We start from the raw sequence: 27,047 nt of genomic DNA, 5'->3' as shown, positions 1-27,047 counted from the left end.
ACCCTTTGCTTTTTTTCTTTAACTGTCGAGGCTCTGCAAAAACACTCAAGATTTTGCTTGCTGCCTTGCAAAGGGCTTTCAACCAATCTAGCAAGTGGAGATGTTGCAGCGTGAAGAACTGCGTGGGGAACACACCCAGTCTCAAGAGTCTGTTAGCTCTACAAATGATTCCTGGTGCAGGAGTCAGAAAACATTAAAAAAACACAGACACACACAAACCAACAGAAAGCTGGTTGAGGGTGGGAAAATGATCTACTAGCATGAAATACATGTGAGTTACAGAATAGCCTATACATGTATATAGCCAGATTCCAGGGAAAGCAGACTAAGAACTCCACCACCATCCTTTCACTCACTTCCTTAGCAGAATGTCACTTTTGACGCCTCACTGCCCTGGATTAAGGATTAAAATGCGAGTGGAATTTGGCAGACAAAGAGAAAGCAGCCCCTTTCTACCTAAACACGTCACTGGAGCGTCAAAACAGATCAAAGATGATGGGACAGAGCTTAATTTTTCCCAAAAAGTCCCATGCTCGGTCTAGACTCTGACCCAAGGTCACGTTAACATAGATGCCATAAAACGAGTAACCTGCTTTCCAATGATGGAAAGTCGACAAGCAGTATACATAGATCAGGGGTCAGCAAACTTTTTCAGCAGGGGGCCGGTCCACTGTCCCTCAGACCTTGTGAGGGGCCGGACTATATTCCTATGCCCCACAAATAACCCAGAGATGCACTTTAAATAAATGCACACATTCTACTCATGTGAAAACACACTGATTCCCGGACTGTCAGCAGGCCGGATTTAGAAGTCGATTGGGCCGGATCCGGCCCCTGGGCCTTAGTTTGCCTACCATGACATAGATGCTTAGGAAAGCAACACACAGGGTGGGCTTTTCTGCAGCAAAGGCCATTGAGGAGAAAATCAGAATGGAATTTATAGAAGTGGCTGCAGGCTCAGCTGCCAAAGACACTCACAAAGGCTACTTGCCAGGCTACCAAATACTCACTTCTTTAACCACCCCTGCCCCCACCATACCCAACAGAAAGCCACTCAGACAATGCAGACCATTTACATAATTATGGTTTTATTTTGCCTTTTGTACAAAACACTTTCAGCTAATGATTTCCCATTTTTTTTTAAAAAATGCACAAAAATAACTCCAGACCCATCAGTAATAACCGAACATTGGGGGAGAAGGAAGACAAGCCTCCACCTCCCCACCCAACCTGGACATACAACCCCCTGGGATGGGACGGTGCAGGCGAGGCCTCAAGTGCCACTGCGTCACCCCATCCTGACGGATCTGTGATGAAGGAATGAAAGGGGGTCTGTGGAGAGGAGGGAGGGGCCTCTCCTTGAGCCTTCTTAATAAACTGCAGTCTCCCACTTTTTTGCTTTGGGCCAGGAATTAAATTGTTGCCCATGGGAGCCTTCAAGAACAGGGAAGGTTCAACCTCAGCCTGCAAAGGGGCTAGAGAGAAAATCAACAGTGGCAGGGGTTTTGCATTTTGGAACCAACCATTCTATGAACAGCACCATATCAGTTGAGAAGCAGGGCCACAGGCAGCAACCAATGGGTGCTGCTCAGTCCCTTCAGGGTTCAGCTTTAATTCCATCAACTGACGGAGGTTGTAGGTGAAGGACCAGGACAGCCTTCTGAAGAATGAGAGGGTGGGCAATGGAAGTGACTAATGCCTTGGAAACAAGCTGCCTCGTTTTCCAGGGCATCACTGGCAGAGCATGACAGTATGTCAGCTCAAGCCAATGCTCAAAGACCCAAATCGCACACAGGAAGCAGCAAAAGCTAACACATTTCTGCAGCAGTTCCTTCTATAAAGAAAATTGGTCCAGAAGTGAATAGTGATTTCAGTACTCCTGATTCCAGCATGGAAAACCCTTTTGAGAATTTTGGTCAAGACAGCAAGGGAAGGTGAATGTGTTAGTTCTCTGACCTTCACAAAACTCTGAACCATGTATGCACAGAACAGGTCACCCGATTGTTCTGGCATACAGGGCAGAAGACACTGGGGTAGGAGGGGAAGAGGTCGAGCTTTCCAGGAGCAGAAGGCTTTCCAGATCCAGGTCAAGGCCACCAGAGTACTGGCAGCCCCTGCAATGCTTGGGCAGTAGAAGGAATAGTTTCATCAGCTGATGTGAGGAACCCAAAGGGAAGGGAAGAAGGCCCAGAGGGGAATGTTGGGAAGGGAATGTCAAAACGATACAAGAGCACACAGCTACTCCCATGATTGAGGTTGGAATGCAAGTCCTGTAAGAGGCAAAGTCTCGACCGCAACCCTGACTGCGTGAGGAAAGAGTGACAGGTGGCTAATAGGCCAAGAGAGTCAGAGAATGGATGCAAGTCCCATCCACCTGAACAGAGAGGGCCACCATCAGCCAGCCAACCTAGCTCCTGCCAATTCCCCACAGAACAGATACCCACCGGGCTGTCCCCAGCACTGCCAAAGCAATGATGGTGGGTGCATAACAGGAAATAAACCTGTATCTTTACCTGCGTGATCCTCACAGACCAAACCCTGCAGGTGCACAGCAAGGGCAGCGCCCCGCCCCATCCTATGAAGACTTCGCAACAGAAGGCAGAACAGCAGCTACTTGCTTTAGCCTTTCCCACCAGAGACACAGAGAGGTGCACTTGTTGTGCCTCACCTCCGGGCCACCGGGGGGCACTGCTGCATACAGTTAAGATCAAGCTAGAGAGCCCCTGCAGTCCTAGCTCACCTTGAGTGCAACAGCAGAAATTCTCAGAATCCCAGCTACCCACTCACCCCCACCTATGGGTCGCTGGCTCCCTCTGGCTGCAGAGGCTACTAAGACAGGCGGCAGAGCAGGCCAGGGGGTGGTGGTCTGAAGTGTTCAGCCACCCAGTTTACAGGTAAGTGTCCTCGCTCTCCTGAGAGCTGAGGCTCTCCTTGGACTGGTGGAGAGAGGACTCTGGCTCCAGCAATGTCCGAGTCCCGTTTTCTTCGGGGATGGGGCCGTTGACTGGGGTGCTCTTCCCTTGGCCGCCTCTCTTGTTCCCCTTCAGCGGCTTGGTCTTGCGGCCCTTGGGTGAAAGTGTGGTGCCAGGGGGCAGGATGATGGAGGGCGAGGGCTCCAGAGCTTTGCGGGAGTAGGGCTCGGCGTCGCTGATGGCCTTGGCACCATGGAAGCGGGGAGGGGATTTGCATTGCAGCTCCCCACGGGTCTCTTTCCACTTCTTCAGCTGGATCAGGTGCTCCCGCTCTATCTGACGCTCCGTCACTGGCAACTCTATGATCTAAAGAAGGACCCAACAAATAAATACATCAATAGCCAGTTCATCCTTGGGCATCATGTCAGAACATGATACGGAACAGAGGAATGCCAGCACCCAAAGTTTAAGGGTATTCTGTCCCCCTCCCCAAATATCCACCAGGTTCAGCTTCTTAAACGTGGAAACGCATCGATATCCACATCTTAACTTCCATTCAATAAAAACCGAACAAATGTTGACTTCTGCTCTCAAGACGCAAGCTGCATTTTGAAGGGGAGCAAGTGCATAGGCTTCCTCAAAAGATGAAAGAGTGTCTCTCTTCTTGAACTGTCTGAGCCTGCTCTCAAGTTTCCAGAAGCGAGAGCTCTGCCACACATCGCTCACCTCAGTCAGAGAGGGTTTCCTTCTGCCCTGGGAACACCTGGGACTGAAAACAGGGCCCACCTCCCTCCACCTCTCTTTAAGGAGGGGTGCTAAAGAGCCTATTGCAAGTGGGGGACCCTAAACTTGAGTCCACCCCAGAAGCTGCATGTCAAAGTAAAGGTAAAGGTAAAGGTATCCCTGCCCGTACGGGCCAGTCGTGTCCAACTCTAGGGTTGCGTACTCATCTCGCTCTAGAGGCCGTGAGCCGGCGCTGTCCGAAGACACTTCCGGGTCACGTGGTCAGCGTGACGAAGCTGCAGCTGGCGAGCCAGCACCAGCGCAGCACACGGAAACGCCGTTTACCTTCCCGCTATAAAGCGGTCCCTATTTATCTACTTGCACTTAAGAGTGCTTTCGAACTGCTAGGTGGGCAGGAGCTGGGACCGAACGACGGGAGCTCACCCCACCGCGGGGATTCAAACCCCCGACCATACGATTGGCAAGTCCTAGGCACTGAGGTTTTACCCACAGCGCCACCCGCGTCCCCGCATGTCAAAGTGGGTGTGGCCAATTATTTTTAAAGGACACATTTGGAGGGTCTGGAGTGGGGGGGGGGGCGTGGAGTTCACGGTAATCTTTCCATATTAGTAGGGTACCCATGGGAGCAGCCAGGTATAAATAAACTGGAGGCTGGAGTTCCAGGTCACAAAAGAACTATTGGGGGCCCAGATTTGACCCATTGTTACAAGGTTAGCTGCCCCTTGCCCAGGAGAGTCACTAATATACAAGTGACTAATCTTCGGGATACAACCCCCTGCAGAATATTGATTACACTTTGTGCTTCTTGAACAGTTAAGGCAAAAAGCAAGGCCTGCCTGTATAACACAGCTCAGCGGCAACCAGGAAAGACTCTACTTTGCCCTTTTGTAAAACAGTTATAAAAGGGCTATTCCAGCAGAGGGCAGTGTTGCCTTGAACACATCAAAATCCCAACACGAATAAAGTTTCTTTCTGCAGAGTACCCCATTGGTCTGCCTAGCCCATTACTGTCAGTTCTGGCTGGAAGCTTCGCCAAGGCATCAGGCAAGACTCTAGAAGCAGGTGTGCACAGTGAGACTGAACCTTTAGGCAGGCATGGGCTGTGTTTTATATTACTTTTACACACTCTGGGACCTTCTGCTGAAGGAATCTCAGAATTGGCAGAGTTGGGAGGAACCACAAGGGTCATCTAGTCCAACCCCCCGCAAGGCAGGAATCTTTCACCCAACGTGGGGCCCGAACCCAAGACCCTGAGATTAAGGGGTCTCATGCTCTACCAGTCGATATAAACAAACAAACAAACAAACAAACAAAAACAACAACAGGTGAGGGGTGGGCAGAAGGTAGACTTGGATCTACCTGAACATCTTGGGGTGATCTGCAGTAGATCCATAAGGATTTCCAACTCTCAACTGTTTCAGCAGGAGCAAAACAAAAAACTAAACAACATGCCCATGTGACACAGAATTCTAGTTCACGAAGCTTGACAAAGAGTTCTGTGTAGCCTGGAAACACACACACTGCTTCAACTGACACAGCTTGTCAGTTTTTTTGGAAAGGGAAGTAGCAGTTCAAACACAGCACATTTGCTGCGAATCTCAGGGAAATCCAGTTCTGGTTGTACTGCTCCAGAACCACAAGCTGGGCCTTTTGGGGGAAGTCTGAGTTGGTGTGGCTGCCTACTGACTTGGGGGAACTGAGGCAGCGATCAGTGCTATGAGCTGCACTGGGGAAAAGTGACTCCTTCAGTCTGATCAGGTGACCAGTTTACAGCCACGTGCAGTGAGGAAACCCACTGAACAGGCTGGGGCCAGCCCCCACTCCCATCTTACCTCTTGCACAAGGAAAGTCTCCTGCATGATCTTGGGGTTCAGGGCCCTCAGCCGCTCCATTGTCTCATACTGCCCCTGGCAGGACTTGAGCTTCTCAGAAGAGCCCAGGGTGTACTTCAGCAGCACCAAACCCACTCGGAATATAATCTTGACTCCTGGAAAAGAAGAGCAGGCTGTCAAGTTAACCATCAATGTGTGGAACAGTCACCAAGAGGCAGAATACAAGTCAACCTACCTGCCCCTCCCAATTTATTTAGAATATTTCTGTCCTGCTTTATAACCCTGAAAACAGGCATGGAGAAGTCTCAGTCCTGGGGGCCAAATGCAACCCCTCCTGGCTCTCCACCTGGCTCTCAGGACCTGCCCCAGGGGCCACGCATCCTCCCTAAGCCACATTGCCTTACAGATCCTGCTGCACTCCCTCCAGGTGCTGTTGCCTGGATGGAATTCCATCTTTGAACTCTTGGCTTGTCTGGATGGGGGATGGAGAGGGGTGTCTGGAGAACTCTCTGACTTTGAGGTTTGTGCTCTATACAATGGTGACTCTTGCCCACTTTTGCCTTGGGGCCTGCCTGAGGTTGCACACAAGGAACTGCAGCCATCAGGCTGAAAAATGGTTCCCCACACCCCTGCCTCAGAGACAGAATTCGCCCAAGCACTGTTATGCTGGTAAAAACTAGGGATTTTAGTCACCTTCCTCAGCAGGAAATGCCCAATACCACCTGATCAACACACACTCAACATGCACAAGGGTCTTCCACCTTCGCATTCTTCCTTAAGTAAGGAAGTATGGCTTTACATTTAGGAGGAGAGCCATCAGTGTGCTGTAGTAGAAGGAAAGAGAGTTTTAGATTTTGAGCCAAAGGGTGTGTGTTGAAATCCCCCCGTCCTCAGCTACGAAGTCTATTGGTGATCTTGGATCTCTCTCACACACAGACCCCACAGTGTGGATACAAGGATCGAACATGCTGCATATTGCTGCCATCCAGATATACACAATCTGGGAATAATGTTTTGGCATTCCTCAATATAAAGATGCACATATGCCAATTGCCAGCAGGAGGCAGCATTTCAACACAAATGGATTCTCCCAAAGTGGAAGATGAAAGTTCAGCATTGAGAATGCTGCTTGCCCCACATCTGAAGTTTTAGGAGACCCTCACGCTTATGTGACCTACCCAGATATGGGACAACCTTCCGGGGGCCAGAGGCAAAAATAGGAAGAGTTTGCTATAAAGTAGGACAAATTTGTTATCAAGGAACCTGGGAACAGTGGCCCGTTCCAGAAGGAAACTTTCTCCAGTGGGCTTAAAATACAGAGACAGGGAAGCTGCGGACTTCCAAACGCTCGTGGACTCACATCAGCCCTGACCACTAGCGATGCTGGCTACTCCTGGAGTCCAGTGATATCGGGGGGTGGAGGGCACAGGTCCCCCAGCCCGGGCATAAAAAGACCCCCTCTATGGTTGTGGAGCCAGAGGCAGGAGGATAAGCTGGGATTATCCCTCACCCTAATGCAGCCAAGTGTGCCTCACCCCCTTGGTCTCCCCCGGTCGTTAGCAAAGCGATTCAAGGGGCCCCACCCAAGACAGTACCTTCACAGAAAAACATGTCCCAAACGCGCAGCACGGAACTCCAGGGCAATGTCCTGGAGAAGGCGCACATGAACCACTCTGTCATGTACAGGATGGGGTCAATCTTCTGCTTGCTCAGATGCTTGTAGGCCACAGGGGAGACCTTGTGCAGGAGAGAGAAGAGGATCTCCCCATCCAGCTGGATGGCCTCCTGCGCATGGAGAGAGAGAGAGAGAGGGAAGGAACCTGGGTCAAGGGCAGGCAAAGGGGTAAGGAAAGGCCTGGGTTGTCACAGGACCACATGCTCAACTCCTGCTGGTCACATGACAGGTTGAAGGCCGAAAGGAACATAGGGAGATGCCTTATGCCAAGTCAGGCCACTGGGCCCATGCTGCTCAGGGCTATTTACACTGACAGGCAGCACCTCTGTGGCATTTCAGTCTCTCCCCAAGCTCTAGAGGATTGAACCAGGGATTGTCTGCTTGCAAGGGCAATGCTCTACCACTGAGCATGCTTTTGAGGGAATTGGGTGTGGTTAGCCTGCGGAAGAGAAGACAAAGAGCTGATACAACAGCTATCTTCAAATATCTGGAGAGCTGTTCCATAGAAGATGGGAGTGAGCTGGTTTTCTGCTGCTCCAGAGCAGAGGACCCAAACTAATGGATTCAAATGACAAGAAAGGAGATTTCGACTAAGCATTAGGAAGAATTTTTGAACAGAGGTTGGATGGCCCTCTGTCAGGGATTCGTTAACTGTGCTTGCTGCATTGTGGAGGTTTCGACTTAGATTATCCTTGCAGCCTCTTCCAACTCTACAATTCTATTATTCCATGTCCCCTTCCTCCTCCCTGTTGAATTCTACAAGGGGCAACACAGACTGAAGATCGAAGAAGTTGCCATCCCTTGGACTAGCCTGCCCCCGTCAAAAGGGGCATTCAGGATTGCTCCAGTTAACTCACCAGCTTCTCACTGTAGTAGCCAGGAAGGTACTTCTCACAGATCTGCACAAGGCACCAGAACGCTTGCTGAGGGCAGGAAGGAAAAAGGAGGAAAGGCATCACTCTGAAGCACAGCACAGAGCTGATTGGAGCAACATGCATTCAAAGTGGTCACTTGTGCAGACTGATTTAACACCCACCCCACCACTTTCCCCATCTGTGCAGTCCCATGATGGGAGGAGCTGCAACAGAGAAAATTTCCCCTTCTTAAGCAACTATTCATAGCTGCTTCATGCACCCCACTCACTCCCAATGCTCCCAGAGAGGCAACATTGTAAGTGAGCAGCACACAGAGAGCAGGAAGCAGCAGCCATTGGGACAGAGCAGCTGCCTGGACATCTCCAGATGTTTCAACTACATCGAAGCGGGGGGGGGAGGATGCACAAGGGGCTTCCTCAGCTCACCATGTGCAGCTGTGCCTGACATGCAATACCTTGTGTGGATATGGATAAGTCTGGCTAAAGATTCCTGGGAGTTTGGGGTGCAAATCCAGGGCCACGGTTACTGGGTCCCAAATTGCTTTCAAAGCCAGATTCCAGATAAGAGAAGTGTGAAGTACCACTGCAGGAAGAACCGCAAGGACCATGTCAGAGCACAGAGACCCCCGCCCTTTTAAGCAAATTTAAACAGACAGCACAGGATGTGTATGGGGGCTGAAACACCTTCTCTCCCCAAGTGCTGCTGACCCAAACAATCTTGGCCTGCCAGGGGGTCCAATGAGGGTCTGACCTGTGGAGCCAAAAAGGTTCCCTATCCCCGTCTTAGATGGAAGCGAGAATCAACCCAACAGGTTCATTAGGTTGAACTATGAGGGGAGGACTATGAATGGCACCTCAAGCTCCTTTGAGGTAAAGTTGGGATACAAATGTAAGAAATCAATCAGGGAACCTCTGTTCCAAGCAAAGCATCACCTACCTCTGCAGGCATGTGCATCAACAACACTGCAGCAATTGGAGCTTGGGCCTGGCAGTAACCTTCCTCTGGCCGATAGAGTGTGTAGGCCTTCAGTACCCGGAATAAGTCTTGCTGCCTGAGGGAAAGAGCAACCCATACCACAGGCATGAGAACTAAGGGAATGCAAAGTCTGCTGCTCATAAGTGGAGCCCTCAAGGACTCAAAATTGCACGCAAGCCAGGAGAGAGATGACGTCCACAGTAGGGATCACAGAACGAACTTCAGCTTACAGAGTCCTGGGTTCAAATCTTGCCTCTTTGCTGCTGCACCACCCCATCTGCCACTCTGGGGAGACCTATTTTGCAAGGTTGTTTTAAGGCAAGTGTAGGAAACCTGTGGCCCTCTGGATGTCACTGGACCACAACTCCCAGCATCTCTGACCATTGACCATGCTGGCTGTGGAGAGACGGGAGCCCATGAACATCTGGAGGGCCACAAGCTCCCATGCCCTGTCCAAAGAAGGATTGCTTTTACTGAAAGGGCTCTGAGTGGTTGAAAAGCGGTGTTAAAACAAAAAACAAAACGTCATGTTTGGCTACCTGAAAACAATCATGCTTGTGGCTTGCTTAGTAGAATTTCCATTCCCTTGGCAGAGCCTTGGAGATTAGCTAAGCTTGGAAGTTCTCAATGAAATTTCAAAGTGGTTCTCCTTGTCCCTCACCACGAGCTGAATTTCAGTTCTCCAAAGAGGGAAGGAACCTAGCGATCAGAGTTGAGACGTTGGCCCCTTGCCCTTTTCCATTACTAGCAAAAGCAGGGAGAGAGAGGTAAGAGTACAAAGTTGTAGAACTACAACCGATGTAATCACACCAAATCATGATGCAAGCTTGCTTATTTGCCTGAGCCACGGAGGCAGCAGGATTCAGCTGCCCTTTGTGCCAAAAGGTAACCTGAAATACTGCACCAAATGCTCACAGCCCTGTGAATATCTCTAACAATAATAAAACAGATTGATGGCAGCTGATGGCTTCCATGGTCTGAAAGGAAAGTGAACTGCCTCTATTTGCCCAAGGGTATTGTTTTCTTCCCTCCCCAGGCAACCCTCCCACCCCAAAGATTTGTCAGGCATGCCCAGAACTGCATCTCTTTGTATGCCAGATGTGCCCAGGTGGTCAAGGCAACCTGAATACCTGGCAGAGAGAACTTCCTTATAGTCACTGCCCTCTGCTAATCCACTTCCCTCAGCCCCTGCCAGCAAGACAAGAGGGTCAAGTGGGGCTGCCAAAGAGATTTCAGACAATGCCAACAATGCAACGCTAGGCAACCTGCAACACACCTAAAGAAAAGCGGGGAAGCCTGCCCAACGCTGGGGTCACCAAGCCACTGGGCAGGGAAAGTGGGTGCCCACGTGTTTGCCTTGAACAATAAGGATCAGCTGGTATTTGACAAGAGGAGAGACATTCTGGCTTACCCATGTCCTCCACGAGCAACAAACATTTCGTGGAAGGGAAACTGCCTGTGGAGATCCCGCTCGATCACATCCAGCCACTTGGGGTCTCCCGGCGCCAAATCCAGCTCCTGGGGAACAGACAGAGTACCCACTTTGTTAGTTGCAAGACTGTGATAGAAAATGAGTTGTTGGGAGAGGTTTTCCCCCAAGTATCCAAGGTGATTTCCTCTGGATTGATGCTGTTAAAGATACACCAAAGTGGATGCTTAAGAGATCCTTGTGCAGGGGGAAATAGTAAGATGGGCAACGACCAGACAGACTCTCAAATGAGGGAGTGTTGACACTGTGGGTTAAAGGTGAGGACAACAAACACCACCTCCCTCCACGACTGAAGGAGGAAATGTACAGCTCAATAAGAACATCAGAAGAGTCAGATGGATCAAGCCAATGGTCCCTCTAGTCCGGCCTCCTGTTCTCACAGCGGCTACCCAGATGTCTGTGGGAGACCCTCAAGCAGGACCTGAGCACTTTCTCCTGCTGTGGCTTCCAGGAACTGGTTTTCAGAAGCATTACTGCCTCCAACTATGAAGGCAGAGCATAGCCATTGATAGCTTTATCCTCTGTGATTGACACTAGAGGGGTTGAAGCAGAAAACACTCTAGTATCCCTGAACTAGGGTGCACATAACAGGATCAGAGAAAGCTGCCTTACAGCAGGTCAGACAATTTGTCCATCAATGGCTATCAACCCTGATGGCAGTGTTTACCTCTTGATCTTTGTGTCTGCCCATGTTTGTTCTCATTTATATATGCATGCACAGAGAAGGAACCCCTTTTCGTTACTTGCGCTAGAGAAATTATTCAGCACCAAAACGACATGTTCATTTTTTTGTTAAGGGTGCAATGTCCAGAGACTTGGTTACATTTTAGCGCCTTTTTGCAGACTTTGCCCTTTTAAAAAAAGTGAGTTGCCTCACAGGATCAGAGCAGGGTCCGAATTACACAAAAGGTTAAATGCATCTTTACAGTCCTCCTAAGTCACATGGACTTTTCCATCTAAGCAACCGAGAAGTCAGCACATCACACGGTATCAGATGCCCTTGAATAACTCTACACTGTAGGAATGGGGGCAGAGAGGTCGTCTTATCCTGCCTTGAGGAACGCCTTACATCAAACTTCCCGGAATTCTGCTCCAACTTGACTTTGCCTCCAGAGAGGTACTGCCAGGCCCTACCCCGCAGCGATGGTGGGATCCCCTTCTGGCATCGCAGCCGGATCTGAAAAGGCAAAAGAGTTATTGCAGAGGTGTGAGAAAGCCGTATTATACACAGCATGCAAGAATTGCACACAAACACAGAAAGCAGGGTCAGGCGTCCCAATGCCTGACTGCGTTGCTTGTAGGATGAAACCCAGAAGGCAGCTGTGTGTTTAGTAGCTCACAGGCCCATACAAAGGCCCCTATCTCTTTACCATGAATTCAGGACATCTGTTTTATTGTGCATTGACAGTACTGGAAAGGTGACATATGAACTTGTTCTCAATACTGCTTGTACTTACAAACACTAAGTTGGATGGACTGCTTCATTTCCAACAGTGCACATCCCGTAGCTTTCTGCTAAAACCTTGTAACTTTTCATGCCACAAAAGTTCAGAGGGGTGGGGGTGGGGGTCACCTACTTTCATTGAGCTGCAGTGCACAAGAGAGCCCCTCCAGGCAGCAGTATTGCTGCAACACTGGGGATGCATAGCAGAACAGCTAATAACCTGGAGCAACGTGTGGACAGTTCAGTATAAATCCACCATTAATGCACTATTATTGCATCAGTGATGTGCTGCAGAATACAACTGCCACAACAACAACAACAACAACAACAACAACAACAACAACAACAACAACAACAACATGACTCTACAGGAAATCTAAGCTAGGGTGACAGCAGCAGAAGCAAAAGTGGTGCTGCCAACTCTAACTACACGCTTGCATATTTTATCTGTGCTGCTCTAAAATGTGAATTTCTTTTTACTACTTTTCTGTGTTTGTCATTTTATTCGTGATCTTTTTAAGCTGCTGTAAATGGCTTGAGATTTTCTTTGATATAGGAAGCAGTGAATATCAATCCCCTAAATCAAACACTATAGATTTGCATGGTGGTGGGAAGCTAAGGGGTTCCTTAGAAAAAAATCAAGGACAGACACTCCAAAACAGCAGAGCATGTTTGGATATGGATGGGGGGGGGGGCTGTGGGCAGGCAGAGAGAAAAGTCAACACGGGATGCAGTTGCATTCATGGGAAGGCGCCAGAGATTAAATGCTGGAAAACAAAGGAAATCTGAAGGTCTAGTGCAGACAGAGGAGTCAGCAGTCTAAGGCAGGGCCTGGCCACAAGAGTCCACATCGGTGAAAACCAGTTGCAGGCAGACCTTTCTCTCTCCCCACCCCACCCATCCCAGGGTCTGTGGGAAAGGCAGCTTGCACTGCTAGTGCCAAAGGCAACTTTGGATGCAAACTCCTACCTCCTGCCAGACTCTTTGATGTTGGGGTGGAGGAGGAGCCAGGGAAAGAACAGGAGAAGAAACAGACAGCCTGAAAGGGGGAAGCATTGAAAAGTTTGCAGTTGTCAGGGCCCCACAGGGAGCAAGGTTCAGCCCATTCTAGGAAAGAGCTTGAAAACACAGTCAGTAGAGGCGATGGGCTCCCTGTAGGGTTGGCACATTGACGGAGCAAGTGCTGCCAGGAATTTGCAGTCACAAAGGGAAAGGCCTCCTCTGGGACGTGCCAGGTGCAAATTCAAAAGCTGACCTGGGGAAGTGGGCAGAACTTGCCAGGGCCAAGGAGGCTTCAGAGAACCGCACAGTCCCTTTAAACCCACCCACCCTGTGCCCAACAGAAGTGGGGGCAGGCGTGATTTGGCACCACTGATTCAGGTTGCAAAATCCAGCCACCTTTTGTGCCGGTGAATACAAGTTAAGTTGGGCACAAAAATAAGAGGGGAAATGTATTTTCCATTTGAATGGTACTTGCAACATGCTTTTATTTATTCTGGTTCTCCCACCCAGCCACCCATAACCAGGGAAGTTGGCCTGACAGGTGCCCCCGAGCTACTTGCATTCTAACTCCTCTCGTTACTTAAGAGGGAAGTTGGGGAAAGGGGGTGGGGCAGGGCTGTGTCCAAGGCATAGCTGTGCCCCATATGATGAAGCATGGTGTCTGTTTCAATAGTTCCTACAAAATCCTAAGCAGCATGGGTTTTTAGGACAAAAGTTCCTAGTCTTCATGGTTGCATGGAAAACCAGGGACTTTACCAGACGAGCCTTTGGTATCGTGTAGAAGCTACTAGTTTGTGCCCTACACACTTTGACAAGGCATGTCAGACACTGATCCAGTTCACCAATCTGATTACACTTCAGTTGGGGTTTCTATCTCCGTACACTCCCACCTTTGATCTCTCCAGAAAGGCGGCAGGGGGGTGTTGGGCTGCACCTCCAAAAAATACAACAGAGGGATTTTTGTGTAAGAAGTGATCAAAGTATTTTGGGTAAGACAACCTGCTAGAATGTTTATGGCTACTTTCGCTACCTTCCAAACTCTGACTCCGTGGTGAGGCTTACCCACATCAATCCCAAGTTCCTAGTTCTTCCAGTTTAAGACTGCACTCTTAAAGCCCACTCTGATCACCTCCAAGGGAGGTTCTGCAGGGGGAGCTCTAAGCCTGTCCTATGCCACAGCTGATAGGACAGCAGGCTCAAAAGTGCCAGGGAGTGTCCCAAAATACACACACAGCAGTGCTATCCTGCTTGGTGACTTCACAGGCAGGAAGGAAACAGACAGGAGGAGTTTAACTGGATGCCGCTTGTTGAAAACTCTGTCTCAACAAAGCTGAGCGGAGCCTGAGCCAAGCTCCTCTCGATTAGGGAAGCAGATGGATTCCAGTTTTGCATGGGGGAGGTGCAGGGAGACAGAACAATTAAAAGGCCCAGCAGGACAAAGGATCCCTGGGAATTTCTGGGTACAGAGTCACTGATCTTGGCAGGGATGGCAGATTCTGTCTGCACAAAGCAGAAGCTGTTATCATGGGATGAGCCTACAGTGTAAACAGGAAAAAAGGGGGGATTCCCAGCCTGTGCATACAAGGGATTTGATGCAGGATAACAATTCCTGTTGAGAGATCCCTGTCCACAAAGTCTGTATGTTTAAGCTGCCCCCCCCCAATGATTGGGTTGAGGAGGGGGCACTAAGACCAATAATGAAATGTTAACAGGAAATGCTTAGCCTTACCATCAAGCCACAATTATTCCTACTGTTTTTGATTTTGCTTTTTTAAAAAAATTCTTACTATTTGAGTCCAGAACAGGAAAAAACTTGGAAGACCTAAGAAGCACCTTAGGGCGAAGCTCCGTCTGGCAAGTATCTTGAATCACTGCACGTTGCTTAATGTCACAATGGATTTGTGAGGTTTATCAATGAGTTTGCTTTACTTGGCCAAGTTGGTCAGCATACCGATTAAGAGGGACTGCAGTCACTGCCATGGAAGTCAGTGAGGATTATCAACCAGTAGAGATGGCTCTATTTGGTCACCAAACCACAATTCAGAAGTCATGCAAGTGAAGGCCCCTGACTCTCATTCTGCAGGCTAGAATTGTGAACCAGAGTTTGATCAGTGGAGGCTGGTTCACGAGGGTGAATAAAATACTGCCCCATTAACCTCAGCCAGCCCTCACCAGCTTTGCCAGCGGGTGGCAAACCTTAGCTTCAGTGTTACCTTTGCAGAACTCAGTAGGGGAGAGAATGCCATCAAAACCAGAATTAGCTGGCTCTGCTTGTCTTTGTCCCTGGCTCCCTGCCTTCTATTCTACCAGCCACTGCAGTTTGATCATGGCTCATATGTTTATGGTGAAGTGTGGTTTGTGCTAAATAGAAAAAAATAGAAGCCCAGAATTGTAGAGTTGGAAGAGACTTTGAGGGTCATCTTGTTCAACCCCTTGCAATGCAGGAATCTCAGCCAAATCATACATCCGCTTAAAAACCTCCAAGGAAGGCGAATCCACCACCTCTCGTGGTAGTCTGTTCCACTATCAAACAGCTCTTACTGTCAGAAAGTTCTTCCTGATGTTTTTCCTACAGTGCAAAGGGAATGTGAGGGTATGAGCTTTCAGTATGTCCCTGATCATGAGTTTTGTATCTGAACCGAACTTTGAATGAAGGACGGTATATAAATTTAATAAACAACAACAACAACCTAGCAGGCAGGACTTAAGCATTCTCTCCTTGTCCCCCTCTTTCATCCAGCATATGGAGCTACCTAACAGGGGTGTTTTACAAATGAGATAATCAAAGAGTGCTCTATATGTGTCATGCATTAGTAGTCCATATAGAGAATGGACAGGGGTGTGAGTTACCGATTCCGGCAAGGTTAGGAAGACTCTTGCATGCCCATGCAAGCACAAATCCAAATGTTATCATCTTGGGATAAACTGACAGTATAAAGAAGCCCACAGCGGGTTAAGTACATCCCGGGATTCCCAGCCTGTGTAAACAAAAGCTTTGATTCAGGATAATAAGCCCTGCCAAGAGGCTGACTGGAAGCCTTTCCCAGCAATCTGCGGCAAGCTTTGCAGCATGGCCAAGTCAGATCAAAGCAGAAAGGGTTTCACTGACACACAGAGGCAGGGCAACACAAGCCCTGAGCCCTCATCACAGGGAGACATTTTGCATCAGGAAGCCTGCCTTGGGTAGAAGTATAGTTCTGGCCGCCTTGCCTGTTTGAGTGCTCAGTCTGCTCTCAATCAAGATGCTGAAATGCAAGAGGCAGAAAGGGGAAATTGTGGGAGGGCAAGGCAGTCTGATTGCCCTTCGGATGCATCATCATGATACACTGCCAAAAGCCCTGGATGTGGAAGATGTTATGAAAAGCAGGATGATCTGCTGCTAAAACGGACCACCTGGGAAGGTGGAGTCCTAACCTGGAGCGCAGAAACAACACTCCCCCCCCCCAAAAAAAAATTTTGGTGCACTGACTTTTGCATCATTCATGTGATTATCTCATGTTGCAAATTGTTTTGTTTTTTAACATTCTGGCAAAGAAAGGAAGCAAAGAGCACAGGAAACAGAGGAAAGGTAAAGTCTGTAGTGACTGGGTCACAGGATGTATCGCCCTGCCCAAGAGTAGCTCTACACATCAACTGCGGCTATAGCAGAAGACAATGTGGCAAAGGAATGTTCAGCAAGTGTTAAAAAACATAATACGGTGAAAGAAAGAAGAAGAGAGCAACAGCCATCACCCGACGCTTGGCCAGCGACTCACCTTTTTGTGTTTCTTTGCCATCCACTTGTCCCAGTTGTTGAGCATATCTAGCCACTTGGATTCCCTCTGCCTCAGCACCTCCAACGGCACCTCCTCCAGCCTAGGAAAATGAAGGTAACAGGCCAATTTACCCCCTCTGAAGGTGATCAGTCTATCACAGTAGTGAGAAAGCTGTGGGCCTCCAGATGTGGCTGGACTACAACTCCCAACGCCAAATGTGAGAAGCAAAACAACAACAAAACCACACCATTGCCAAACTCCCATTTTCTCTCTGATCTATTTGCAAGCCCCATCTAGAACCACCCAGTTAACAGCCACCCTTCCCAGGCTATAGGAATCACTTCCATGTCTAAAAACCTTGGGCTCTTCCAGAAGACCTGTTCATTCATCCTGATTTGGTTGCACAAAGCTTACATAGCGGTTAGACTATGTCTGGTATTTACTGAGTTTTTGCTTGGGTCTGTTAACGGGCCGGTTATGCAAAAATTAACATTCATCCCAATTTGCTGTTAATCATCCTTTCGTTCCATACTTTTCAATGTCTTTCCATGTGACTTTCCAAGCTGTAAAAAGCCAATTGCATACAAGAGATTCCTCAGCACTCCCCCATCCAGGTGAGACAAAAACTAGGCTCTGCTAAGTTTCAAAGATGACTTACACACTCATGGTTGTAGCCAGGATTTTTGTTAGGGGAGGGGAGGGCAGAACCTCAGGTATGTATTGATTTCCCCCGAAAGGGTTCTTAATGAATCACCCCTCTAGTCTAGGGAATAGACAGGGTGAAGCAGAACAATTGAGTGTCTTGTGACCCTAGACAGCCTCACTCATGTCCTTTTTAAATTTATCCCACGGATTTGAAATGTCTAAACTTGTAATGCCAATAAAGGTATTTGTATGGTATTGTATTCATTTTTATTGATGGGGGCAGCTGCCCCCCCCCGCCTCCCTTGGCTACGTCCATGTACACACTGAGCTTCTTTGGATCATAATCCGCTACCTCCTGCACTTCCATCACAAAGCAAGCACCCTCTCTCAACTGTAATCCATGAGTCACTCTGCCAATATGCAAACTGCAATATTAATATTAATAATATATTTACATGCCACCCATCTGACAGGGTTGCTACATTCTGCCAAATATTGAAGGCACACCCACCACAACAATGGGACTGCTATAATCATAGTCCTTGCTCCCTAGGGATTCCTGGGAATTGTAGGCTGGAACTCAGCTTGGGAATTCTCAGCAACCTCAAACCACAATTCCCAGGATTCCTTAGGGAAAGAAAACAGATGAACCAATTGTAAGATGCTGCATTCAGCAGCAGATACAGTCCCTGGACCAACCCCAAGCATAGCCTCCCCCGCCCCCCACAGTAATTGGCTTAGTATACATGGAAACCTGGGAGAAGGGGACCATATTATCCTGCACCTCAGGCAGCAAACAGTCTTGAGCCAGCCCCAATAAACCCCATCTGTGCAGCACAGGAGGGGGGTAGCAGAGCTGTAGCACCCCATAAGTGAGGAAAGCAACCGCCAACACAGAGCAGGCACCAGCTACGCAACTCCCTAGGTTCAGCAAGCACAACTAGTTACCATACAATCTGCAAATCAGGGTCAGGCAAAGTTTTCAGAAGCTGGGCCAGGGAATCAGGAGGCATTTTTTTAATAGGAAAAATGGAAATAGACAAGGCCAAACCATCCCCGCCCACCTTGGAACTGAGCTGGCTGCTCCCACTTTCTCTGCCGGAAATGTGCATTTATGGAATTTCTAACGCTGAAAAGCCAAAGCCCAGTCCACTCACTTCCTCCCCCCTCCGGGCCTCTTGCAATGCAAGAAGAGTAGCAGAAGGGAGAAGCCAGCACATGCTGCAGTCAAAAGACTGGGCAGATAGGAGTGACAGCAATGCACAGAGAATGGCTGGTGAAGGAAATTGAGCCCTAAACATCATGTCCAGGAGTTCACTGGCTTGCTTTAAGTAGGGCAAAACTCTGTCCCCAAGCAATACCAAATACTGGTGTGTGTGTGTGACCCCAGTAGGATAAATCAGACCATTTTTTCCAGGTCACAAGGTCAAAAATTAAGAGGATTTTTTGGCCTGGAGAATTTTGTACAGATCCTTTCAACTAGCAGGAGCTTTTTCCAAGAGCACAATAAGGCTTGGCAGTGGTGACTGAACTCAATGCACGTCCTGTCAATGTACTATGAAATGGGGAGGGGGGATTTCAAGCACAGAATAGGAGCTGAACTCTCACCACTTTGTGGCTAACCTGGGGCCCTCCAGATGTCAATAGACTTCAACTCGCATGAGCAGCAGCCAGCATGGCCAATAGTAAGTGATTATGGGAATTGTAGTCCAGCGAGGGCCAAATGCCACCCTTGGTAGGAAGAAAGAAGGTGGGGAGAAAAATCTTCTTGGGGCAATGCACAGATGCGCTTGCCCATGATAAGTCTTAAGTCACTCTTTACAGAGAATCAGCCCTAAACCACAGATGGGGAACAAGGGCCACATTCCCTCCTAGAAAACCTTCCAAGGGCCACAGGCCAATGGGGGCAGAGCAAGCAATGCAAACTTTAGCTTAGTACAGCAGGCTAGTTCCCACACACATTCACACTTCCCTCTGCATCCTCCATCCATGGAAGCAAGCAGAATCAGAGTTCAAGGACAAGCCAAGCCAAGCAAACACATTTCAGGTGTGAAGCAGAGCCAGTAAGTGGAGCAGCCTGGAAGGCCACCTTTTGTTCACAGGATTGAGGTTCTCCACCAGTGCCCTAAACCTTCTCCAGGTGCTTATTTTAAAAACACATCCTCCCCAGAACTGGAAGGGTCCCCCCCCCCACATCACACGGTTTCAATCAAGATTCCATTCTGCACACCTGCAGATGCAAGACATAAGCCAAGGCCTGCCGATAAGCATGGTAATCGGGCAACAGTGCCTCGATGTATCACTAGGCAGAAGTCACCACCAAGGCCAGTTTCCCTTGAACAAGTCTCAACAAGCAGCCAATAACTGTATAATCAATAACTGTACATGGTTTATTCATTTTTTACCCTTTTGAGTCACTTGCATTCTCACAGTACTAGAGAATGTACATTTTAAACCCACTTACTCCAGCAAAGGCTTAAGGTAGGCAACAGAACTAAATGCCAAGAATTCCTCGGCTGATTGTGCTGAGATTGTGCCAAAGCACCTGGGATTTTTTTGGGGTGGGGGTGGGGTGGGGGGGCGGTAGAGAAGAGAGAACCAGCTCTGTGCCTGGCTTAAACATGCAATTCAGCTGTGGGCACTGAGCGGTAGGGAGCCTATAATGCACTCCTTCAACACATTCTGAGCCAAGCATGAAGGAAATGGGAACCATCCATTGCAGAAAGCCTCAAACATTCTCCACAGATGGCCAGCATTGGAAGCCGCTTTACTAAGATGTCCAGCACCATCTGGAGGGCCACAGGTTCCTCATTCTTGGTGCAGGATGAACAGGCGCTCTAATGTTTTTTCCTCCTGAATCATTTGGCTGAGGCAGTAAGGCCTGCTCATTGGAGGGGGGGGGGGTAGAGAGGAGGGGGCTAGGGATCTTTTAATCTGATGCTTGGAATGGACCCAACTGCTTGTGCTTGAGGCTCTCAGAGCTGCCTAAACAGGCCTTTGTGTACCTCTGTGAACAGGCTAGACGATTCATTAGGAGTTCGGGGGGCTGGACAAGGTCCCCTTTGTTTTCACATGGGGGCTGGAAAAAAGCTGGGATGCAGAACGGCCTCAAGAGGAAGTAAGTGCACAGCTCACTGCCAGCAGACACACCAGGTTGCCTCTCTGATGGCCTTCTGGTGCCACACACAGCAGGAATGCCACCTAGGCACATTTTGAGGCCCTGGTTCAAGTGTGCCAATGAACTCGCATCAAGAACAGCCCACTAGGGCCAATCCTCTGAGTCTACAGTGATGCTAGGTGAAAGCACAGGAACATAGGATGCTTTCTTATACAGAGCCAGTACTGCCTACACTGGCTGGCAGCATCTGCCCAGTGTTTCAGAAAGTGAATCACTCCAAGCCCTACCTGGAGATGCCAGGGATTGAAACTGGGAACTTCTGCATTAAAGCTCTACCAGTGAGCTATGACCCTTGCCCAATCTTTCTAGGAGAGCTAGCACACAGGTGATGAGACAGGGCTGTGAGCCAGCAAAGTCGACTCAGTTCACATCTCCCTGGTGGGTTCTGTCTGGTGCCACCATTAACCACCTTTCAGTGCCAGGTAAAAAAAGTTCTCCCAGGTATTTGGGGAATTACTGCAGTTGTGCTTTCTATTAATGGCATGTTTTTGCTGTTGAAATCTTCCCTGTTTTTTCCCATAGGTTATTGTATGGCTCTTATTGCAACTAACTGATCCCCCAGCCCCAATTTTATGTCAAGCTTTACACTCCTAAAATGTTGTAAGTCGCTCTGAGACTCTCACGCGCAAGCAACTAATAAACTGAATAAACATTAAACAGGTAAGTGCCTCTGTCCAGTGGTTCCAGAACCACAGTCAGCAGACGGGGGCCCCTAATGGAGCAGGATTGGCTCACCACATTTTGGCGTAAGTGAAGTAATACATATTACCAACAAAAGAGGGAGGGTGGTGGTGGGGTAAGGTAATTAGGCTCTGTATTTAATAGTTTAGCTGCATGACTACCTGTTACAGACTGGCCTAAGGCAAGTTGTTTTTGTCTCAGCCTCAATTGCACACACTCACCACTGCAATGGAAGGAATAGTGACCTACCTTAAAGGGGCTGTTAAGGATTACCGACAAAGTCAGCAGAATCATGGTGTTACTATGACTGGAAAGGACACACCCTGGCACAGTTTACCTTGGATGGCAAGAACGAGCACTTATCCCCTTTCACCACAAACTTGGCTGCTAACCCATTAATCTACCCCAACAGCTGTCACATGGGGAATACCAGGAGGCAAAGGGCCATCCACACCTGCCATCTCTAGCGTGCCCGCTCTAACTCTGTGTTCATCATCTCAGGTCGTCCAGATGGTGACAGCACAAGAATGCATTTTTCAGTGGTAGCTCTCTGCTTGTAGAATGTTCTCCCCAGGGAAGCAGGCCTGGCACCAACACAGGCTACTTTTAGGTGCTAGGCTTTTGGCCTCTAATTTGGAGGGTGGTAGACATCATGGTTTCTGTTAGCGGGAGGGATTTGTTAGACTGCTTTTTATGTATATCAATGTTTTCAGCTTTTGTTTTGGCTTTACATTGGTTTTAATGCTTCTTTATATTGTATTGTATGCCATAAAAAGTGCCTATAAGTCCAATAAGTAATTAATAATAATGATAAACTTAATCTAGAGAAAACAGCCATGTTCTTCTTATACCTCCTGACCTAGATAGCCCCATCCTTTTAATCCAAAATGGATACAGACCATCTGCTGTGGCCATAAATCTCTCTTCCATCCATTCATCCATACACACCCCATATGGGCAAGTCAAGAAATACCACTGACTCACTCGTAAGGGATCACGAGGAGACAGCTGAATCCCCTCCAGAGAGCAAATTCACTCATCCCAACCATGGTTAAGGGGTACATCAGCAGCAACCCTAACCACAGTTAACATCAACCAGGGTTCCTTCTTCTGAACCCTGGGCACAAAACCTACATTCAAACTGCTATGCTTGCACCAGGTCCACAGAGTCAGCAAAACCGATAATCCAAATCTGACTTCTTGTGTCAGATAAATCAACTGTGCTTGCTTGACCTTCCTGAGAACTTGAAGCCTGCACAGGTTGATTTAATAATATAATCTGCACCAGCTTATAAAAAGTTTGGCGACACACTGCCTAGCTGCATTGGCCCTATTCCAGGCTAGATTACTGGTTTCAGGCTAGGGAGAAGGAGTAACAGACAATAATAATCTATGAATGTGGGAGAGGTTCTAGGAGCAGGAAGCTAAGCAAAGTTGCACTGACAGATGCAGTCTTAGTGCAGGAGGGTGGCCGGAGGCACAGCTAACAGAACCAGCACAACTCAATTTTTCCGGGTGTTGCCGAAAAAGGAGACATAACTCTAGAAACAAGCAATGCTGCCAAACCAGACTGAAATTAAAACTGGGGGCAGCCAGGACAGCACATTCCACAGAGATCTAACTGACTCTTTGCACAGAAGCGCATGGCCTTACTAAATCAAGAGTCCATGATTCAGGGGCTTCCCCCCACCCCATCAGCAGATTAGGGGTTTCCAGAGCCAGCAAGTCTATGAAATTCCTGGAAATCCAGCATGTCTAATAAAAACTGAAGCTAGAGTGATAAGCAAGGCAGCTTTCATCCAAGACTTGCCCATTTTATTCCCCAGTGGAAAGCTGCTTCAGTTTCTGTTAGACCTGCTGGGTTTCTCTCAACTCAGAATTCCCTGTTTGCTCTTCAACTCCTGGCTGCTGATGGAAAAGCCAACATTACACCTACGTATTGGATGAGAAATTTGGGTTGGTATGAATCTGAAAGTGAACCCTCCTAGCTCACACTTGCTGAAACAATATGCAAACTTTAAAGCAGCCACCCTTCAAAACTCACATTTCTCCAAATTTTGCAATGCATTCTCAAACCAAAAATATATATACAAAAGTACAAATATTAGGGGAAAGCATACATAAAATGCACATATTAGTAGAAAACCTAGCAAAAGACATTTAATATAAGGCAAAACTGCTAACAAAAAAAAAGCATTATCAGGAGATTGTACACAGTAAAGGGCTGATGAATTTTTGTGAGAACTTTTTATACAGTCGTACCTTGGAAGCCGAACATCTTGGCTCCCAGAAGTGAGTGTTATGATTTTCGGAAGCCGAACATCTGGCACGGCTTCTGATTGGCTACAGGATGCTCCTGCGGCCAATTGGAAGCCACGTTTTGGTTCTCAAACGATTCCAGGAGTCAAACAGACTCTTGGAATGCATTCTGTTCGAGAACTGAGGTACGGCTGTATTTTAAAAAATCAGAAACTGATGGAGAAATGTAGAGAACAGAACCTATAGGGATGGGGAAATGAGAAAGTGAAATTGACAAATTCATCCATCCCTAGTTACACCCAGCTTCCACCTACTTAAAGAATTGACTGCCATCAAAAACAGGCCCAAAGATGAGAATCTCTACAAAGCACTTCTAGAAAGATGTTCAGGCTCTGACTTTGGCAAAAGTCAGAGGAACTGCTCCAAGGAAGAGCAGTAGCCACAAGATCTATTTATTGGATGTGGTTTAAAACTCCACCTCTCCGTGTGCTCAAAACTGCTTATTAACAAAAATACACATTAATTCTATAACCATTCTGGGAACATCCACACACAGCTGCAGCAGTATTTTATTTAGACATTGGACTGAGTGAAGGATCCTGACTCCCCTCTTAACTGGGGCTGGGGAGGGAGAAGGGGGACTCCCAGAGCAGCTTACAAATATCAATCCCACCAACAGTTAGCGGTCTAAGAGACAATATTACGGTCTAAGAGACACAACACAAAAGAGAAAAGGGGCAGAAAGGGAAAAAGAGAGAGATGAAATCAGCTCAAACAGTTCTGTAATTCCACCAATCCTTACTTAATAGAAGCCTTGAAAAATATGGTAATTACAATTTTCTTCAAGGAGATGTACCAACACATGGAGTATTATTGCATAATTTGAGATTCCAAGAATTCTGCTAGTGATGTTTCAGTCTTCTGTGAAGAGATATATGGAGTCCTATGACATCTGGAGGGCCATAGGGTCAACACACACACCCCTCTTAGTATAGAGGGTGTGATCCTCTCCAAACATTACATCTCAATCTGCTTGCTGGATTTCCTCTAGTGGACAGATCAGGATGAATTTGCACTCTCCCACCACCTTAACACTATTCAGGGCTCCTTGCTTCCTCTCTACCTACAGAGCAGAGAAGACAACAAGAGACCTGGGCATAAGAAGCATTTCAAATCTTTTCTTTGGGAGGGTGGGAAATTAAGGTCCTCATCTGGCTCTACTGGGAGAAGCATTTTTAGTTAAAGTATTCTCCCAGCTTCCTTTTCCGGGCTTGCTCCTTTTTAATCCTACAACCACCCTGTGAGGTAGGTGAGGCTGAGAGAGCACACCCACCCACCCACCAAACTTGAGGGCTGGTGACAGAATTTGAACCTGGCCCTCTCTAGTCCAAACTCAACCTTCTAGTCTCAACAACACACTGGCGCTCCAAAGTAGTTCTGAGTATGCACTGGCCATGCATGAATTGGGAATGCCAAGTCAGTGCTTCAAAACTCCCCACTCTCTCTGCACCTCAGTCCCTGCTTGTATACGAGCTGCCATTTTACAGTCAATGACAATTGTCTCAAGAAGGATGGGAGGCAGTGTACAGGTAGTCAGCCTTGCTCTTTTGCACAAGAATTGCCAAGTATGAACTCCAAAATTCACGGGCGAGCTTTAACAGCAGGCTCATCCGCAGCTCCAAAGTGACACCCACCCACTCTTTTCACAAAAGCGAGAGATTTTCCCGTTCCTCCTGTAGGAAGGAGATTCTGAAGGGAGCCAGATAAAGCTGCTTATCTGACAATGCTTAAGCCAAGTGCACATCAATGCGCAAAAATCCTGAGCTTGAATGGAAAAACCAGTTTTGCAGCAGACAAGAATCTGGCATGGCTTGACGGAAACGGAACAGCAAGATCCTGGAGCCTGGAATAGCTACCAGAGATTCATTCCCTGCAGATTGTAAAAGCACTGGGCCTTCTTCTAGTCCACTTCATGTAGCTGGTGCCTGCTAAACTTCTGTTACTGGTGGTGGAGCAGATGAGACATCTAAGCCATGTGTCTTTCCTAACTGTAAAGGCCTAGCTGAATCTACATGCTCAGGCCCATGCTTCACTAGATAGGAAGCTGCCAAATACAGCGTCAGACCATCTAGTTCAGTGTTGCCTACACTGACTGGCAGTGGCTCTCCCAAATTTCAGGCAAGGAATCCTCCCAACCCTACCTGGAGATGCTGAGGATTGCACCTGGGACCCTCTGCATGCCAAGCAGAAGCTCTACCAGATCAATCAGGCCAGCCCAATTTCCACAGTGCCATTGAACGCTGGTGAACAAAGGCAAAATTTGCCCAACCACTTCAGTAGAGGTTATTCAAATCTCCCTAGCATCTTTTATACAGTGGTACCTCCGGTTGCGAACGGGATCCATTCCGGAAGTCTGGCTGTATCCCAAAGTTTTCTCAACTGGAGAGACCGCTTCTGCACATGCGGCAGTAGACTGTTTCTGCGCATGCATGAGCGGTGAAACACTTCCGGGTTTGCCGCTTTCGCAACCCAAAGTTTACGTTACCAGAGGGTAACATAACCTGAGGTTCCACTGTATGTACCTGTAACGTATGCGTGAAGAAGCTTGTTAGTTAAACTGAATAGGCAGGTATACCAAAAGGTGGGGTGTACTTTGTGCTTTAAACACAACATTGTGCACCAAAGTAAGTCAAACTTTAAGAAGCACAACTTGTGAGTCATGTTCAAATTACACAAAGCATGTAATGTCCAGTGGCAAAGCTCCTGGCAGTGATCGGCAGGGCTGCCCTGAAGTCTCTGGCTGCCACTGGCTCAGCTGCTCTGACTCTTAAGAGGTCTTGCTGAGCTGCTCTTACCCTAGAGAACCAGGGCACATGGATGGGCCTAGGAAAGGAGATGTAAGCAGCAAGAATATCAAAAAAGAAGGTCCGAGAAGAAATGGTCAGAATGAGGGCAGAGGGAAGAAAAACAGAGGAAGGAGTCAGAGTTGGAAAACTAGGAGGCCACATAAGTCAGCTTAAGAGGTGAAGAGTCAAAGGATATAAGACCTTGGCTGCAGGCCTCTGAGTAAATCCCCAGCTGGTTGTTCCAACCACAGGCCAACAATACAATGAAGTTTGGAACACTTCAACCACCAGCATAATAAACCACCTCCAGCTAGCCAACTGCTCTTAACCATACCCATCTCAGAACATGAGAAAAAGCCTTCAAGCTTTTTACTCTGGAAGAAGGCCTGCCACCGTGCTTAAAATGGACTGTAAACTACACAACGTCCCTTGCCAACCCCTTTAGTCACTAGCTTCTATTCTCAAGTTAAGCCCTGAGTTTCCTATACCCTGGACTCATAAGGCTTTACCCCTTCCTTCATTCTGATCCCTTGCTATCAACAACCCATTTCCCATTTCACTTCCTCGGGTTCCTGCTTTCCTCTGCTCCCCTTAACCTAGGTGTGAGGAGCCTCTGCCCACCCCTTTGCCCCATATGTTCCTGAACTACAACTCCCATCAGCCCCAGCAAAAGTGGCAAATGGCCAGGGATGATAGGCACTGCAGTTCAGCAATGTGTGGAGGGCCAAAGGTTTT

At 48.1% G+C, this 27,047-nt stretch overlaps 1 protein-coding gene across 1 annotated transcript in view; it reads right to left on the bottom strand.

Annotated features, from left to right (window-relative positions):
* Nucleotides 1–1,071: 1,071 nt before the first annotated feature.
* Nucleotides 1,072–27,047, bottom strand: part of TBC1D10A (TBC1 domain family member 10A) — a 37,040-nt gene continuing 11,064 nt past the window's right edge. Inside the window, exons 2-9 of the mRNA XM_079956825.1 lie at nucleotides 16,704–16,803; nucleotides 11,572–11,679; nucleotides 10,425–10,531; nucleotides 8,975–9,089; nucleotides 8,021–8,086; nucleotides 7,084–7,273; nucleotides 5,489–5,643; nucleotides 1,072–3,278 (exon numbers count right to left, since the gene is read on the bottom strand). Of these exons, the coding sequence (XP_079812951.1) occupies nucleotides 2,889–3,278; nucleotides 5,489–5,643; nucleotides 7,084–7,273; nucleotides 8,021–8,086; nucleotides 8,975–9,089; nucleotides 10,425–10,531; nucleotides 11,572–11,679; nucleotides 16,704–16,803 (1,231 nt within the window). The 3' untranslated portion in view covers nucleotides 1,072–2,888. The remainder of the gene's footprint in view (nucleotides 3,279–5,488; nucleotides 5,644–7,083; nucleotides 7,274–8,020; nucleotides 8,087–8,974; nucleotides 9,090–10,424; nucleotides 10,532–11,571; nucleotides 11,680–16,703; nucleotides 16,804–27,047) is intronic.

Source organism: Podarcis cretensis (genome assembly GCF_951804945.1).
Source record: "Podarcis cretensis genome assembly, chromosome: 16".
NCBI lineage: Eukaryota > Metazoa > Chordata > Lepidosauria > Squamata > Lacertidae > Podarcis > Podarcis cretensis.
This window is presented reverse-complemented; position numbering and strand designations above follow the sequence as displayed.